This window comes from Alosa pseudoharengus, unplaced genomic scaffold (genome assembly GCF_046254945.1).
Source record: "Alosa pseudoharengus isolate Yale_2024_CS ecotype anadromous, Long Island Sound unplaced genomic scaffold, YU_APseudo_1.1 YU_APseudo_1.1_scf_11, whole genome shotgun sequence".
In the NCBI taxonomy this organism is placed as follows: Eukaryota; Metazoa; Chordata; class Actinopteri; order Clupeiformes; family Clupeidae; genus Alosa; species Alosa pseudoharengus.
The window spans coordinates 7282501-7299864 of record NW_027468576.1 but is presented as its reverse complement, the minus strand read 5'-3'; the positions used below and the strand labels follow the sequence as shown (position 1 = coordinate 7299864).

The 17364-nt window shown below is 44.0% G+C and overlaps 1 protein-coding gene across 10 annotated transcripts in view; it reads right to left on the bottom strand.

The window, feature by feature from the left end:
• Positions 1-17364, bottom strand: part of sgip1a (SH3GL interacting endocytic adaptor 1a) — a 63170-nt gene that overhangs the window by 38162 nt on the left and 7644 nt on the right. For 9 of the 10 annotated variants that reach the window (XM_076277876.1, XM_076277880.1, XM_076277885.1 and 6 more), the window contains exons 2-3: positions 14033-14176; positions 10619-10663 (exon numbers count right to left, since the gene is read on the bottom strand). In XM_076277876.1, the coding sequence (XP_076133991.1) occupies positions 10619-10663; positions 14033-14075 (88 nt within the window). In that variant the 5' untranslated portion in view covers positions 14076-14176. Of the gene's footprint in view, positions 1-10618; positions 10664-11304; positions 11406-14032; positions 14177-17364 lie in introns of all 10 variants that reach the window. The other variant, XM_076277882.1, reaches the window with a different exon arrangement.

The following is a 17364-nucleotide window of genomic DNA, read 5'->3' as shown; positions in this document are numbered from 1 at the left end:
TACATTAACAATACACGGTCAATCACATGATGCTATTTTAAAAACAAACATTCAAGGTCTCTTTGGGACACAGTGAGTGACTGTGTGTGTGTGTGTGTGTGTGTGTGTGTGTAAATGTTTGAATTTAGTATAGTAGTCCCTAATCCAACATCCAAATATGTCAATAGCTCTTAGAGAGTGCCATTACAGTGAATGAGCATTCCTTGATTATATAAAAAAAATATCTTTCCATCTGCCTGTCTGTTTCTGTCTCTCTCTCCTTCTGTAGGATTCGCCCTCTCTCTCTCTTCCATGCTCTGTCGGTCTGTGTGAGTGTTTTTGTTTGTTTCTCTGTCCTGTCCGTATTCCCTGCCAGACTAGATAGTGAGGAGATGGGTGTGTGGATTCCTGTGGAACAGCAGCCACAGCCCCATGCAGCCCCATGCCTTTAATCTCCCCTAAACACCCCAGACTGCAATCACCCTGACTGGGGCGGCAAAAGGGTGGCACCGCCAGCGTGCGGCCATTAAGCGTTACGGCTGGAATCCGGAGGGGCTCCTTGTGGGCGCAGCAGATTCCGCGCTTCGACCACAGGCCACAGAAGATGCTGATTGGGCGTTTTTGGCGAGGGAGGAGATGAGCCTGGTCAGTTCCCTCGTCTAGAACACGGCGATCGGGTTGTATATAGCGTCACTAATTGCAGCCACACCCTGTGTCAGTTAAAGGGTAAGTGAAAGCTGTTATTAAATGACTACGCTGGGCTGAGCAGAATGCTTCACCAGAAATGAGGAAACCTAACACAGACGTCAGCTTAAAGTGCCTGGGATGTTTGGTTTCCTCTTGCCATGGCCCTACAGCATGACTCCTCCAAAAGAAACACTCACAAAACAACCCAACTGAAGCAAAAAATACAGGCATGACTAAAACCCACCATATTGTCAGCAAGCCCTATCGTGGCTGTAGAGGACTCATGTATTTGCTCTCTAAAAGGTAAAGAGCACCAGAGGGACGCGGTGTGACCTGAAGAGGTCCAGCATGCTGTTTTCCATCCCAAAAAGGGCTCCAGCCGCCTGCGGGCCCAGCTCCTCTCCGCACGGAGCCCTTCCTGCCGCTCACGGAGCCGCGTCCTCTCAGGAGATCGGCTCATGGCATTTCAGTGAGGCCAAACAATGTTAATGGGACAGAGGGAGCTCAACACGCCACGGAGCTGCTCATCAGTTTTCCTGTTTGAAGAGTGCAAGATGTAGTTCTTAGTTTTCAGACCTAACCTAATGATAAAACATGGTTCTTCATGTCATGAGTTTGTTTTCATATCGATGTCCAGAAATTTAATAAAAGCAATGCAATAACTAAAACAGTAGATCAAATATGCAGAAGATGTATGACCACAGCTATTAAAAAAACAAGGTTGTAAATCATGCCTTCATTATACCAAGTCAAGAAATGTTTTTGTTATTGATAGCCATGACTGGATATTGCACTCTTAAAACCACATGTGTTGGAGACATTGCATGTGAATGTGAGTAAGCAAACTGATTTCCACCCCACTAATGACAGAATGGAAATGTTGAAGGAATATAGAAGTTAGAAATAAATATAATGAGATTACACATTACCTTTAAGTAACAACCACCTAATGTTATGTTTGGGGGAACCAACCTGTGAATAATATCTGAGTAGCCTATCATCATTAAAAGTCAGCAAGCATTCCCACACAAGCTTCTCTCTCTCTCTCTCTCTCTCTCTCTCTCTCAAAATCAATGAATTCTCTATGTTCTGGGGAGACGTGAGCTCTCTAATGAAATCCTATCTCGACATGAGTCATCATCATGTGTCAAATAGGGACAAAGTGCGCAGGACAGAGTCTCTCCCAGGGCTGGTTATATGAGGAGCTGCTGATTCAGACCCCTCCTGCAGCTTCCACACCGCATTACACCTTCTGCGTTACAGCACTGGGGCCTCAATAACCATCTACCAAGCGCCCATAAAGAGAGAAATGGCACTGGACGGTCCAGTCAGCCATTAAAGTGTCATACAGTGTAGTGAGGAACTCCCGAATGAAGGACAATAAAACCAAATGGCTTCCTTTTAACAGCCAAGACAAGACTACAACATGGCCACAAGGCTACATTTAAACATGGAAACGTTCAACTGTGACAAAATGCAAGCGACTGTGTGAGATATGAGGCTTGTGACCGGAGTGGATGAATGAGTAATGAGGTAGCACAGATGAGCTTGCTAAGCCTCTGGGCTAACAAGCTAACACGCTAACGTCCCACTGAGGCTAAGAGTAAAGCCTCTCAACTCTATGATGTCTACCATTGGCGTAACTACAGAGCCCACAGCCAATGTAGATGAGTCACCGGCCTTCACATACATTCACGGACACCAAGATACAGGGAGAAAATGGCAGTGATTTCCTTCTTGCTCAGTCTTTCCGATGCTCCCTCCCTTAGCCTCTCACTTGCTTGTAAGCTCAGATCCCTCTCATATTCACACTCTGAATTCCTCTCTCAGGTCACAGAAAACACAGAATCAGTAGAGCCAGTTTCAATCCATCAGTCCTCTCTGTGATGCCACTGTTCATTTGCAAACTGCATTTACACAGGACCCTGTGAATCCTCTCTCTCTGTGTGTTTGTGTGTGTGTGTGTGTGTGTGTGTGTGTGTGTGTGTGTCATAAATAGATAGAGTGAGAATGAGTGTGTCTGATGATGATGACAGCTAGATTGTCTGGCTAAAAGATGTCCCCCATACAAGCGGTGAGGCTCTCCCAGAGATTCACGACACAAACATCCCAATAGATCCAACTGTCATCACGCAGGAAATCTGGAATATGCCCCACACTCCATAAAACACTCCGGTGCACAAACAACCCAGCCATGAAAAAGGACACATCTACTCCCCACTGGGAACAAGTCAAAGAGTGGCAATATTTTGCTGCTTTCACTTATGCTAATGTTAACTGCCATTCAAACCCTCAAAGAAGCTGGCAGCTGATTGACATGACAAATTAATATCCATGAGTAAATTGAGTCGCTCACTCACACTCACTCACTCTCTCTCTCTCTCTCTCTCTCTCTGACACACACACAAACACACACACAGTCAGTTTCTATGTCCATTAACATTAACACACAAAGGCACTCATACACAGAGACACACACATAGAAAGACACACTCACACAGAAAAAAAACAACAGCTGGTCACTGAGAGGTGAGCTGAAGTTTCCATAAATACTTTGGGAGGAGGCTGAATTAGTAATAAGGGGATTAATAAAACATAAACAAACGAAATCACCCATCCCCTGGGACCTCCCTCTCTTTCTCTTTTGGACAAACAGGAAGCAGCAGAGGTGTGTGTGTGTGTGTGTGTGTGTGTGTGTGAGTGAGTGTGGGAGAGAATAGATTCTCTGTGAAGAAAGGCTTAATCAGTGGTGTACACTGTGAGTGGGCGCTGGAGGAAGTCAATATTGGACTTTATGAGCAAATGGTCACTGAAGTCTCCTGCACCTCTGTGATTCCAGTCACTGAAGTTTGCACCATGCTGGCTAAGTACGATGACTGCATTTCAATCTGGCATAAATGTTACAAGACTACTGTACGCTCACCAGAGATGTCTCATCACAAAGCATTCTGGGAAACTGGAGGGCAACCAGTTGGCTTGGATTCATAACTAGAGGATGTAGGTTTGGCACACAGCACAGAGCATCAGCAAAAGCATGGATGGCAAATTCAAGCAACTTTGAGGAATGAGGAATCAATATTTGGCTGCAGTTTATCTGTCCATCCCCCTCCACACCACTCTCCATGGGCCCAGACATGCCCTGGGTACTACTCTAACACTCAGACCCCCCCCCCCAATGCTCATTACCTATGCCCTTGGAGCCGAGCTGCACCAATCACATCGGTGTATCTGATATAGGCGGGCCAGAGGCGAGCTAAACAGATGACGACAGCGCTGCAACGCCGAAGTCCGGAGTCAGTTAGTAAACATTGGTCGTAGTGTTATCCAATTGTGTGCTGTGATATTTTCAAATGCATGATTGGTGCCACCCCTCGAGTTGTGCCAGTTTCATTACTGAAACCCAGACCCTTAATCTTTCGGATTTGGGTCTGGATTCTCCAGCTACATTAGAGATCCATATGGGCACAACAATTCCTAAGATTGCAGTGATTTATGATGGCGTAGGCCTACCTGGCACTATCCTCAGACAAACTGGCTTACATCAGCCATATCCACTTATTCAGTTGTGCCTTAAGCAATCACAAGGCAGAAATGCAAAGTCAAGTAATTTTAATGAAACTACAGTATCAATACAGCTAATGAAAATCAATACAGCTAATGAAAACCATTTCAGATCTTGTTAGTATGATCTTGTTTAGTATGGCAGATTCTGTCCTCATGCATCCGCACAGACAATCAAAATAACGAGCCATTTCCATCATCCAAAGTTTACTCTTGCCTGTATGTGGGTTTCAGATTTTTTTTATACAGTCTTTAAGGCGTACTAGACCTGAATGTTTATTTTAACTTTTAAAAATATACAGTTGGTTTGCACCAGGAGAGAGAGAGAGAGAGAGAGAGAAAACCAGTGCATGTGCAGTGTCTAATGGAAGATTCGATGTCAGATTTTGCTTTCAGCAAGAAAAGTGCAGCAAACCCATTGCCGATGATATAGATGCTTAAGGACATACATGGACACATATGTGTCTAGTGTTTAATGTCATCTGTAATATACTACAACTTGGTGGCAACCAAGTGCATTAAAAACACAACAGCAATGTGCCACACACAAATCATCTCTATTCGTCTATGAAATCTCATCTTGGTTGTCTTCAGTAATCATTGTTCACTCTGACAAAGGCCCCTTCACCCCGGACAATGAGGGCATCTTCTGATGGCACTTCACTGAGCAAGAGAGAGCGCCCAATCACAGTAAATCCACCATTCTCTTGGATGCTAATGGAATACTTGTTTCCCTTCACACACACAAACACAGTCCACACAAAAGGGCACACACATACATCATTTCCCCCAAACTCAAGTGAACCCATCAACATTAAAGGAATACTTTTAAACTCAAACCACTGGTATGATACAATTTGGAACCACTACAGGACCACACACACACACACATATATATACACACACCCACGTTTCTGTCAGCATTCCCTTGCCATGTGTTCTGGTCTTCAGGCTTGAGTCAGGTCCAACAGTGCACTTGAAAGCACTCTTTTGGATGCCACGGAGAGGATTCCTACATACTGGGACAGTGAAGCCATTTCCTCCTCAGGCTGCCAAACTGCTCCGCTACTGTTGACTTAAGCACTCCGCATGATGCAGAGCGGCCCACCCTGTTAGGTGAGACCCTACAACCACGGCAGCCACACAGCATACCCAGTACAACCAGGGCAGCCTCTAAACTGAGGTGTAAGCATTATGGTAATAGCTTATAATGAAAATCATGTCCTTATTCATCTTATAACAGCCCCAATCTGTCTTTCACCACATCCATTCACAAGACCAGCAGACAAGCGCTTGATCAGTAAGGGTGGTGGAACTGAATTTGCTGCTGGTGTAAAGCTGATGAAACTAGTGCAATATGAAACAAGTGCAACATGGAAGAGATGACATTCATTTACCTATTCATGTTCACCAGTTCATCACCTGATTATTAGCCAACAGTGTAGTACACACACTGTAATGATACAGACTATTAGCTACACACACACAGATCACCGCATGCCAATTCTCTCAGTAAACTAAAATGTTAACATTTGTGCAGAACATTGCATAGGTGAACGCAAATGAGCAAACTTTTCAGATTAAGTAATGGCAGTGTTCACTGCAGCAATTACACCATGTGAAGAAATCAGCAGTGTGATTTGTAATTAGTACCATGTAATCAAACCCACAAGTGCAGTCACATTTCATTTGAATCTATGTACTGCTTACATGAGGTTTATTTTCTTCAAATGCACAGAATTGTATTTCCTTTGGATTTAACAAAACATTGTGCCATAATTCCCTCTATCTCAAGAAAGCTGATCTCCTTGCTGGCTGTATTCTTGGAAATGTATTCTCCATCTACACTCCTTCACTTCAGTGTGTGCAATGTTGCCCATGCTCAGATTTTAAGGCTAACAAGTTAGTACAACAAATTCTGCTTCCTGCAGCAATAGCTTCTGGGGTGGGGTATGGCTTGAAAGATCCTTAAACTATCCACAGGAAACTATCCACCACCGCCTCCATTCAAAATAGTGTGTGTGTGTGTGTGTGTGTGTATTGTACGCCCCTCTCCTGGCAGCCAGTTGGTTATGTGCCATCCAGCCAGTCCACCCAACGCAGGAGGAAGTGAGTGAGTCAGCATGGTGGGTCCATCTGTAATACTGGCCATCTGAAACAGACCACTCGCTTATGTTTGCACAGGCAAGCCACTTGAGCAGGTGCTCATGTACGATTAGCGAGTTAACTGTGCAAGAGATACTCAGGTGATGAGCTCCCAACACTCAATTACTGTTTAAAGGCCTGGCTTTGGAGTGAGTAGCTTTAAAGTTGTAAACATGAAGAAATACCCACACAACATCATATATGCTCCCAGAATGGTTTATTTAAGCTACAATGTTTCGACTAGAGGTCTTCGTCACGTTAAAATGTTGTAGCTTAAATAAACTCTGGGAGCATATATGACAGTGTGCGGGTATTTCTTTATTTTTCCATATGTTGGCTCAGCCTTATACCCAGCACCTGTTTAATTTTTGTGAAATGTGCGTGCACTTTCATTCTATGATAGCTTTAAATGATAGCTTTAAAGCATGTCATAATGTACCATTTGAATGTAAAGCTGTAGCATGCTATTGAGTCATGTCATAAACATAACATGTGTTTTTTTTTTATCTTATTCTCTGATTTCATAAAATGTATGCTAAATATCCAAAAATTATAGGACAGCTACATAATTGTGCTCTTAACAGCTAAATAACTGTGCTCAATAATTGTGGATAGTTGAAATGCATATTTCCTGAAATTGTAAAATACTTCCTCACAGTCTTCCGCTCCCCACTGCTCAGTCAGGATAAGTCAGTGATCTCCATTTTAGTGTCCTGCCAGTCTTACCCTTATAGTAGTATGTAGTATGAAGCCTATAGCTAACATTTACTTCTTTACAGATAGGATATGGCTTAGTAATTTACTCCCCAACATGTCAATAAGATATTCATTTATAATGCAAATAAAAACTTGAAGGTGTTGGTTTAAACCAAAAAGCCTGGTATATTTGAATATTTGAATAGGATCCTTAATTATTAAGTCCGTGTCCATTTTATACAGAATAACTAATGTACCTAGTGTTCTGTGCCTAAAACCCAATTGATAAGACTGATATGGCATTTGGCATGTTGGGTTTACAGTTGGGAATAGCTACTTGTAGTAAAATGTATTCACAATGTAAGTACATCAAATGGAGGAGAAGTCGCACAAGACGAAAGCCAGTATCATTTAGCATATATGCAAATATATCCTACATAAACCGTGCACAGATGTGCTCACGTCAGGCAGGACGCATTAAACAGCTGGAGATGATGTGCTATATAGAGTGAGGCCACCACACACATACACACACACAAACAGAGAGAGAGAGAGAGACCAAGAAAACCCTGGTTTCATTACAGTAGGAACCTGGGTCAAAAACTCAAGGTTCTAAAAATAATCCTAGGTAGAGGAGCTGGCACAAACATTGGGCTAACATGTCCCTTCCAAATCCCAGATTAAGTCCCAATGGTGAGAAGAAAAGGAGAATAAAGAGCAAGGATCCTTCGCAGATTGATGAGGCCAACTGGCTGTCTGGCTCAATCAAAATGCACCCTCTTCCAAAGCATTTTTCTAGTTGATTTAACAGGTGCATTTCTCCGGTTTGTCATGAGGTATTATTGTACCTAATTTCTGTTGATTTGGCTTCTTTTTTGCACATTCTAGATTATTTGTCAAATACTGAAAACAATCAATCAAGTTTGACATGTGTTTCATTATTAACACACATCTATCCGCATGTTTGAAAGGCAGCCCATGGCCCCATGGCATGGTCAGTGATCATTCTGGCCTCAACAGAAAGTCAGCACATTGAACTGAGACTGTCCTGTGCTAGCGTGCAGAAACAGCAGTAATCTATGAGATCTAGTCATAGCATGGCAGCAACATGGACTTCCTCCCTCTTCAAACCCTCACTAGATAAGGAAAGCATCCTCGGGAGGCAAAGCAGACACTAAGCCTGAGATTCAGCAACTGCTTACATCCCCCTAAAATAAAAAGCCATATGACATTTCAAGTCATACCAGCATATGCCAATCATTTGTGAATAATCACTGTATGGTGGACAACCTTCAGTGAAATAAAACTAGCACACACTGACTAACATGACTGCCTGACTAAATCACGCTACATCAAACCTCAAGGTCAAAGACCCAGAGTTCAGCTTGGAGTGGACCAGAGGTTTCCCCTCAAGACTCCACTCCCTGTCTGCCTTCTCTCCCGAGTGCTACCGGTCACTACAGCGTGCTCGTTGGGAAGGGCTTAGAGTCCTATTTTACACCAGCTGATAATCCAGACACCACTGAGCACGAGGGTAAGCCAGCACGAGTCGTGTTCATGGAACCTTACCCCTGGGTCACGATCCTTTACGGCCCCCAGTAGTTATTAGCATTATCAGTACACACACACACACACACACACACACACACACACACACACACACACACACACACACACACACACACACACACACACACACACACACACACACACAAATCAGAGCCACTTTTCTCCCCATAGGCACTCATTCAGAACATATCAGTATATCAGAGTGTATTATCATCATATGTAAGTGTTTGGCCTGACAGAAGTAAGTGGTTAGGAGGCATAAAGACAAGGCATTTTAAAAGCTCTTCTCTCTGCTAATGTGCAATAAAAAGTCACGAGTGGATTGTGGTGTAATACGTCTCATGTTGTTTTGTAATTCTGACACACATAAAACAAATGAGCACAGTGTCCAAATGACAGCTGACAGCTCACCCAAGCAGACAAATATGAACCCCATTGAAAAGAATACCAGTATGCAAAATGCATGGAAAACAAATACCTGTCAGAATCCCGCCATAACCTCATTCAGATTGTTGCATTAACCATTGGCAAGGTCTACATGTAAATCAAACCAAATCCTGATATTAAGAATCAACACCAGGGCCAATCATTAACGCTTGGTCCATTGTGCCGTTACAACAGTGCAAACAAATGTGACACAGGCCCAGCAAAAGAGAGAAAGATAAGATGGAGAAAGACTCCTTTCATAATGTCATGATTGGAATAAAGGACAGCAGTGTGTCACCTGGACACACACACACACACAAAAAGGTCTAAGTTCTTAGTCTTTGCCAAACACACACAGCCGGTCGGGCACTTAGTGTGTGTCAGTATTTGTAACGAGGTACAGCAGCTCTAATGAGAGCGTAGGGAAGCACATGGAGTAGGGGGAGAGCAGAGGGCGGGCAGACAGCAGACCAAATAGGCCTGAATAATGACATTACTCATGCTGCAATAGCAAGGCATTTCACTTGCTGTGGCCTGGGTGCTCCTGCTTACTACACTGAGCAAGAGAAGGAGCTACATCCATCAAATGAAACGCCACCATCTCATAAAAAAAATACACTGCAGCAATAACTAGCACATTTCGCTGATAAAAGCTTTTATGCTGCCCTTCATAAAAATAAAAAAATCAGGTGTTTGGGAGGCCAAGAACATATTTACACAAAGGCCAGAAATGCACTTGGATTCCCTGCCTGCACAAAGGATGTGTTACATAAAAGCCTGAGCCAGGAGTCACGCGTGTGAACGCAACCGAGCATCCATTTCCCCTCGCTGCTGAAACACCACTGACAGACCCATCCACAGGATATCACACACACACACACGCATATACACACACACATACACACACACAGAAACCCTCCTCGACCATGCTAAAACAAACACATGCCCTGAAATGCATAAAACATATACATGCCTATCTGATTTAAGTGAGTGAGTGAGCGTGTGTTCGTTCATACGTGTGTGTGTGTGTGTGTTTGTGTGTGTGTGTGTGTACACTCAGTATACAAAGAGAATTCAGGCAGGCAGGGCCAGCTGGGCGCATAAGCCTTACGGCACAATAAATCCAAATAATCCTTTACCACAGGGGTGAGAGGAGGGGAGGAAAAAAAACAGCAATTATCCTTGCCGTTATTGTGTTTGTGCATGGGTGTGTGTGTGTACGTGTATGTGTGTGTGTGTGTGTTTGTGTGTGTGTGTGTGTGAGCATGTACGGTAGGGTGCGTTAGCTATCTGTCGGCGCATGTGTGTGTTAAAGATATCCAGGGGCACCACTCCTCTGCGGGAGTGACATGCAAGTCACCGGAATGCAGGCACTCAAAATAGCTAGCCAGCTTATGGCATTTAAAGCCACATTACACACACCCACAGAGTGGAAGTGGAAGAGGGCTGACGGGAACAAGGACAGTATCAGACAAATCACACACACAAACACACACACCCACACACACACAATAATAAAAAAATGAATATTGATGATGAGGAAATTCAGCCTTACCTTCCATCATGATTGCAGATTTGCATTCCTCTATCTCCAAGGAGCCTGAAACGAGAGTGTTGGGGAGGAGGAGGCCCCAGTTAGCGGCGGTAGAGACACACAGACAGATCCGCCTCGCTAAACGCCACTAAGCTCCCAGACGCCCACAGCCCCCTGGCAAAAACACACTCCCCCAGTCCATACAGCACGGCCAGCCAACAGGAGAGCAGGAGAGCGAGAGAGAGAGAGAGAGAGAGAGAGAGAGACGGAGGAGAGGATAGAGAGAGAAAGAGAACAGATGGGCCGATGCTTAGGCCATGGATGCTACTACTACTGCTACTGCTGCTGCTGCTGCTGCGGTCGTTGGTCTAACCTACACAATCAGCAGAGGATGCTGAGGGAAAAAAGCTACAGAGGAAAAAAAGACAGAGAGAGAGAGAGGGAGGGAGGGAGAGAGTGGGCGGGAGGCTTCATGAGGTCACAACAGCATCTAGCCAATCAGAGGCTGCATGTTCTGCATCACATGGCTTTCAGCTTACATCTCCTGACACCAGGTCTCCAGAGAGAGGCAGACAAATACACATCCAACACAAACAAACACACACACACAGACACACACACACACTCCCCCTGTGCTCTCCTCCCACCACACACATTTGACACATGGCTTCCTCCCCCCTCCACATACACACGTATGTAGCCCCTACCTTGTAATACTGCAGTGTGCGGTGTACCTCGCCAGGGTAGAAGTGAATGAGACTAATGATCTCCTCTGCTCCAGAATAATACCACGGTCTCAAGAAAGGGACTGTTCATGCTCCATGCAAGCACGCGCGCACACACACACACACACACACACACACACACACACACACGAAACATACATAAATACACCAACACCCAAACAGGCTACAGACTGTGCCTTTGCCTCGCCAGGGCTTGGAGCTGCTGCCGTTCTCTGAGTAGCTCTAGCTGTGTAGCGGATCCAGGTCTGTGGGGAGAGATGGCCGTGTGTTTTCACATGTAACGTGCTAAGAGTGTGTGCCCGCTCTGCTCTCCCCGCCCCTCCCTCTCTCCCTCTCTCTCTCTCTCTCTCTCTCTCTCATCCGCTTCCCTCCCCCTGCCTCACTCGCCTCGTTTGAGTGTGCCTTTGCTTCGTGAGGTTCAGCTGGCAGCTAGTGAGTCTGCGCCTGCATCGCTCTTTCCCCCTCCCTCCCTCCCTCTCTCTCTCCCTCCCTCTGCCTGTCCATCTCCCTCCCCCCTCACTGCCCTCCTTCAGCTGGGCAGGGTAATGTTACCAGTGTGACGTCAGCGTGATTGATTGTCATCTCAACCATGAGCACCATGAGGCAGGGGGAGAATGAGAGAGAGAGAGAGAGAGACACAGACACAGAAAGAGAGAGAGAGAGAGAGAGAGAGAGAGAGAGAGAGAGAGAGAGAGAGAGAGAGAGAGAGAAAGGGGGGTGGCTAAAGCTGGTGATTAATTAAACATGAAGGTGTGGATCAGTGCCAATGGGCAGGATGGGACAGGGATGACCACTAATCAGGCTGAGACAAAGAAGCAGAATGACACAGGGAGACAAAAGAGAGAGAGAGAGAGAGAGAGAGAGCGCGGGAAGAAGAAGAAGACGAAGGAAAACACCAGTGTACCAGTGTAGAATGACAATTAGCTACTGATGTTCACTCAGGCAGTCCAAAACAAAGACAGTGCCATCAGCGGTAGCAGCAGCAGCAGCAGCAGCAGAAATAAACAGCCACGCACCATGGGACTGATTAATATGATAATGCTCAATTTGCTCTATGAAATACATCTTGTAGAAATCTGGTCCCTTTGTTTCAATTACTTATTGTTTAGGTGTACCATATCTACTGTATATTCTTACATTTGCAACTATACAACATAGTGCTACAGTACACATACTTCTGTCTACAATCTACAAATGAGAATACATTCATGACATTTAATTTTACACTTTAACTCACACCAGAATCCTGGTGTTCACATTATTCATATTATTATTAATAATCAGTCATATCCTTGTACTCTTATTTTACACATCTATGAAATGTTGGATCATATACCATCCAAAGAAACTCCATATTTGATTATCTAGTGAGATGGTGTTTTGTGGTCTGCTTCATGTTATGTTATGTGCCATCTGATCTGCCCCTCCTGCTCCAGCAGCCCTGCAGGCCCAGCGCTGACCTGCCAGGAGACGACACCTCGGCCAGGAGACGACACCTCGGCCCAACTGATCCAGTCAAGCACAGTCATGCTCTGACCCATGTGAGCTTTTTCTCTATGGCTCAACCCCACACTCATATTATCTTGCTCTCCTGCTCTTCCTCTCGCCTATGGCACCATCTAGTGGCACTAGCAGTCATTGCGGTTTTGATTATTTCAATCTATTGCTTACAAGTGGAGATTGTCCTCTGAAGCACTGATGCTGATTTTTACCACTTGAACAATGGAGCTAAAAAGAGACAGAGATTTACATCAGACTCAAGAAAGACAGAGATAGAGTTTATGGTATCATCATATGATTCTTATATCTATAAATGTACCAGTCTTATAAATATACCAGTCTCATTTTTGCGTATATCCTGTTCTTCGTTTTTTCTCAACTCAATCTTGATGAGTATGGTACTACAGAGCCCTTCTAAGAGGGAGAGACACAGTCCTGTGGGTATACATCTCTGGAGTGCCCTGCTGTGAATTCCAGCATTATTAGGGGAAGGACTTACTGCAGTCCCTCAGCCTGTCTGCCGGTCTGTTTCTCCCTCACACACTTGCACACAGCCACTGCACATGATCTCAAAAGTCAAGGATTGAGGATTTAGCAATAGAAGTATTGAAAATAAGGCATTCATTATATTTGTCATATGTCTTATTTTTACATTAATTTTAAGAAAATCAGGGTCCTATTTATAGGTTTAACAACACTCAGTGATGCATCTGTCACCTAGCCCCATCTGCATGTGTCAGCCAGATGACCCAAGCCCTTCACACCAGGGTAGCATGTTAAACACACAGGCCCATGCCCCCCCCCACCCCCTCTCTCTATGCAAGTCATTTGTACATTTGCTTTGGTGTGAAGGTGAAGACAAATGCTGCATTCTCTGCTCAAACTAGCCGCCTGACCCAAATTAGCATCTGGCTGACCCATTTTGCATGTATTCAAATCTGGCACTGCAGATAGATCCTAGAGAATTAGCGGCCTAAGTAGTTGATCAAGGTGCCTTTACTACTGACGCAGCTCCACAGAGAAAAAACAACAAGTGAACTACCTCTGTACAACAAGTCCTACGCAAAATAACTTCAGTACTGACAGTAGACATATGCTCATTTTGACACAACTGCTCTTTTTGTATATCCACACGGAACCAACACACTGCAGTTACCCAGACACATACAGACTAAAGAGGTCTTCTTACCGGCAACAATCCGAAACCAGCCTGTGACGAGCTGCTCAGCCATCTACAGCTATCTCCATGGGGCGACAGAGGCTCAAGCAATCCGCACTCGAGAGGTGGATGGGCTGAGGAGTGGATGGTGCAGAAAGAGAGCCGAGATGGATGCTAAGAAATGAGAGAGAGAGAGAGAGAGAGAATAAAAGTGTAGTAACAGATGAATGCAGACAACAGAGAAAAATGGAGAAAGGGAGGGAGGGAGGAGAGGTGCAGATATCAGAGTTCTGATAGTGGATAACTGTTTCAGGGATTCTAGAGGCACAATTTCAGAGACAGAGACAGTTACATGTGTGTGTGTGCATGCGCACACACACACACACACACACACAGTAAAACAGAGAAACTAGGGAATGGCTAAAATGTGATTACATTTAAAAAAAATAACTGATCAAGGGACTTTTATTTATTTTGCTCAGTTCAATGTCTGTATTGTCTGGGTACAGCAATAAAACAAACTAAAATCTATGACGACATGCTGCTCAAAAAAAGAGACAAAATGGCACCACCTACTGGTGGACTTATGCTACTATATTACCTCTGTGAAGAGGTGACAACCTAGGAGTTGTGAACTAATCGGAGAGGTCACTGAGCTTGGTTTTCACAGTGAGGGTCTGTTAAATGGCATGATTATGCAACACCTGGCTGTCCTGAGATGTCCGTGGGCAGGGACCATCTTTGGCCATAGGAGATGCTGCGCCATTTCAGGATCAAATTAAATGAATCCAATACCCTGACACATGAATGCACATTTTAATCAAGTTACAGCAGTGATGCACACAGTAAGCAGCATTTGAAGCAGACTCCTGGTCAAGTCACAGTGTGGGTATTAACAACATGAATAAATCAGTCAAACCAAACCATTCCATCCTACTAGAAATACAAAATAAAAGTCTGATTTCACTAAAATCCACCTAAATTAGTGTAAAGATAGGCCACCTTGAGTGATTTCAGTCTCACCACGACTGATATCATTCCATCAAGAAATGAATGCCCTTCACAAGAACATGAAAGCAAACATTGTTTATAATGAAAGGGTCCCACTCCCAACACCTATATTTATTTAGTTTTACAGCCTGAAAAACACATTGGGTTTGACAGCATATTTTGCTGACAGTGCATGCACACTGTGGCCAGAGCGAATTCAGACGCACAAAGTGGTCAGGCCGAAGTTAATTAACAAAAGACAGATAGATCAGAATTTAACACTGCTTGCATGTGATTGGTTTATTCAATTTCACTTCACCGGAGAGGGCATAGTATTATTCATATCCAGCCCAAATTTTGTAGGGCCAAAGCCAAACATGTTCTCAGTATGACTGAACCATTAAAAGCTTGTATGGCATAATCATTGATTTTCTATAAGGCCCTAGATTTGATTAAAAAAAATGGCAAAAAGTGTAACATTGAGGGTATTGTAAAGTTGTTTTTGTACCCATTCAGTATCAATCAATTAATTCATATTTTATTCTTTTAAAACCCCAATATAAATGTGCCAGTACTCACTTTCAAAAGACCAAAAATGTTATGTGGTTGTCTGGATGGCTAGATAATGAATGAGGAAAAAAAGAGTAACAACCTGCATTAACCAACATCCAGGTGATCCATTCAGCACTTGTGCCAATCTGACACACCTGATGCACACTTCCCATGCAATTCCCTCTCGTCTCTCCTCCATCACCTTCTCCTCCTGCACACCTTGACTAGCGCGCATCATGTAGCTACTCCCATCCTCCTGTACTAGTGTTGACAGATGCAGGAGTAATTCCTAGCTAAAGTCTCCTCTGCTTGAACGTTATTCTCTTTCTATATGTCGCTTTGGCTGAAAGCATCTGCTAAATGAGTAAATGCAAATGTAAATCCTTACAGTGAATACGAGTTGAACAAAGCCCTTATTGTGGTGAAAGATATAAAAAATGTTACATGGAACATAGTCTTTTGACAAAAGGTCTGTTGAGAGAAGACCTAAAACCAAGCGAACCTCACATATGATGGATGGTTGTTATTCTCTGAGATTATAGGGCAAACCCTTGGCATCCTCTAGACCAACCTCATGTCTCGGGAATGACCACCACGGTTTCCTTGTGATGTCATGAGGATGATGGCAGAGAGGTTTTGGGAAAGCATACGGCAATATTCCAAAACCAACCCTCCTTTTATTTAGTTTTGGATTGTTGTAGCTGTTATGCTTTTTTTATACGGTTTTTCAATAGGGGGGGGTCAAACCTGTATTAACTAGTGAAATGGCTATGCTGATAAAGCATTGATTCCATGTAAAATGTCATTTTGTGGGGCATTTCTGTGGCAGAATTCTGGTTCAAAATGAGAGGGCTCTCTATTGCTCAGAGGTTAACCCCATCGTCAAAGACCTTGGCTGGACTGTGGGATAGGGTAGGGCAGAGCCAGTGCAGCTGTAACTACAGATATTAAACACATGCATCAACACGGCCATTTCCCCACACAAACAAGCCACACACAGAGAAATTCCACTGGTGGCCCTATCCAGTCCTCCATCCAAACCAGAGGGCTGTGCGCTCACTAGCTGCCATCTTAAACTGAAGTATCCCAGCACACCATCTTACGTGTAGTTTTTTTATTACAACAGGAAATAAATGACATGTCTTTGGTCAGTACTTGGTGAATTTGTTGCACTCTACAGAGACATATAATATTTTCACCTTAAACTACAGTGCAATCCTGTGGAAATCTGGCCAATCGGGTGGGCAAGATGTGCCAATCAGTATCTCTACTGAAGCCCATGGCTGAAGAGTTGGCAGTGCTGGAACGCAAATAAGATTTAGACCCTGTAAGACGAACCCTTGCTATGTGTCGGCTGACCATGTCAAGTCTACCAACAACATGAATGACTGCATTGACCATGGTGGTCACGTAGACGCCCGTTGCCATGGTGACAGACGTGACATTCCAGTAGTACACAATCAGTTCACATATTCCACTTGTCTGTCTTGGCGTCATGGCAACAGCCGGTCCTTAGCCTGACTCTGTGAATGGAGAAGTCTGCTTGTCTAACTCAGTTATTGTTTTGTGTCAACACAAGAGGAGACAATGTCTACCCCAGACTGGCTTTTTCCTACAACTCCTAATATATTACAGCTCAATTGCTATAGGCCTACATCAGGTGGTGGGGTCCAATATTTGCCACTTATCACCTGCTTCTAAAATAAACTGACATTCTGACAAACTGGGCCTGATCCAACACGTTCATTTCAGATCATTAATACATAAACCACCTTTTATACTACATTTATCAAAATACAACACAAGCAATTTTATTTATC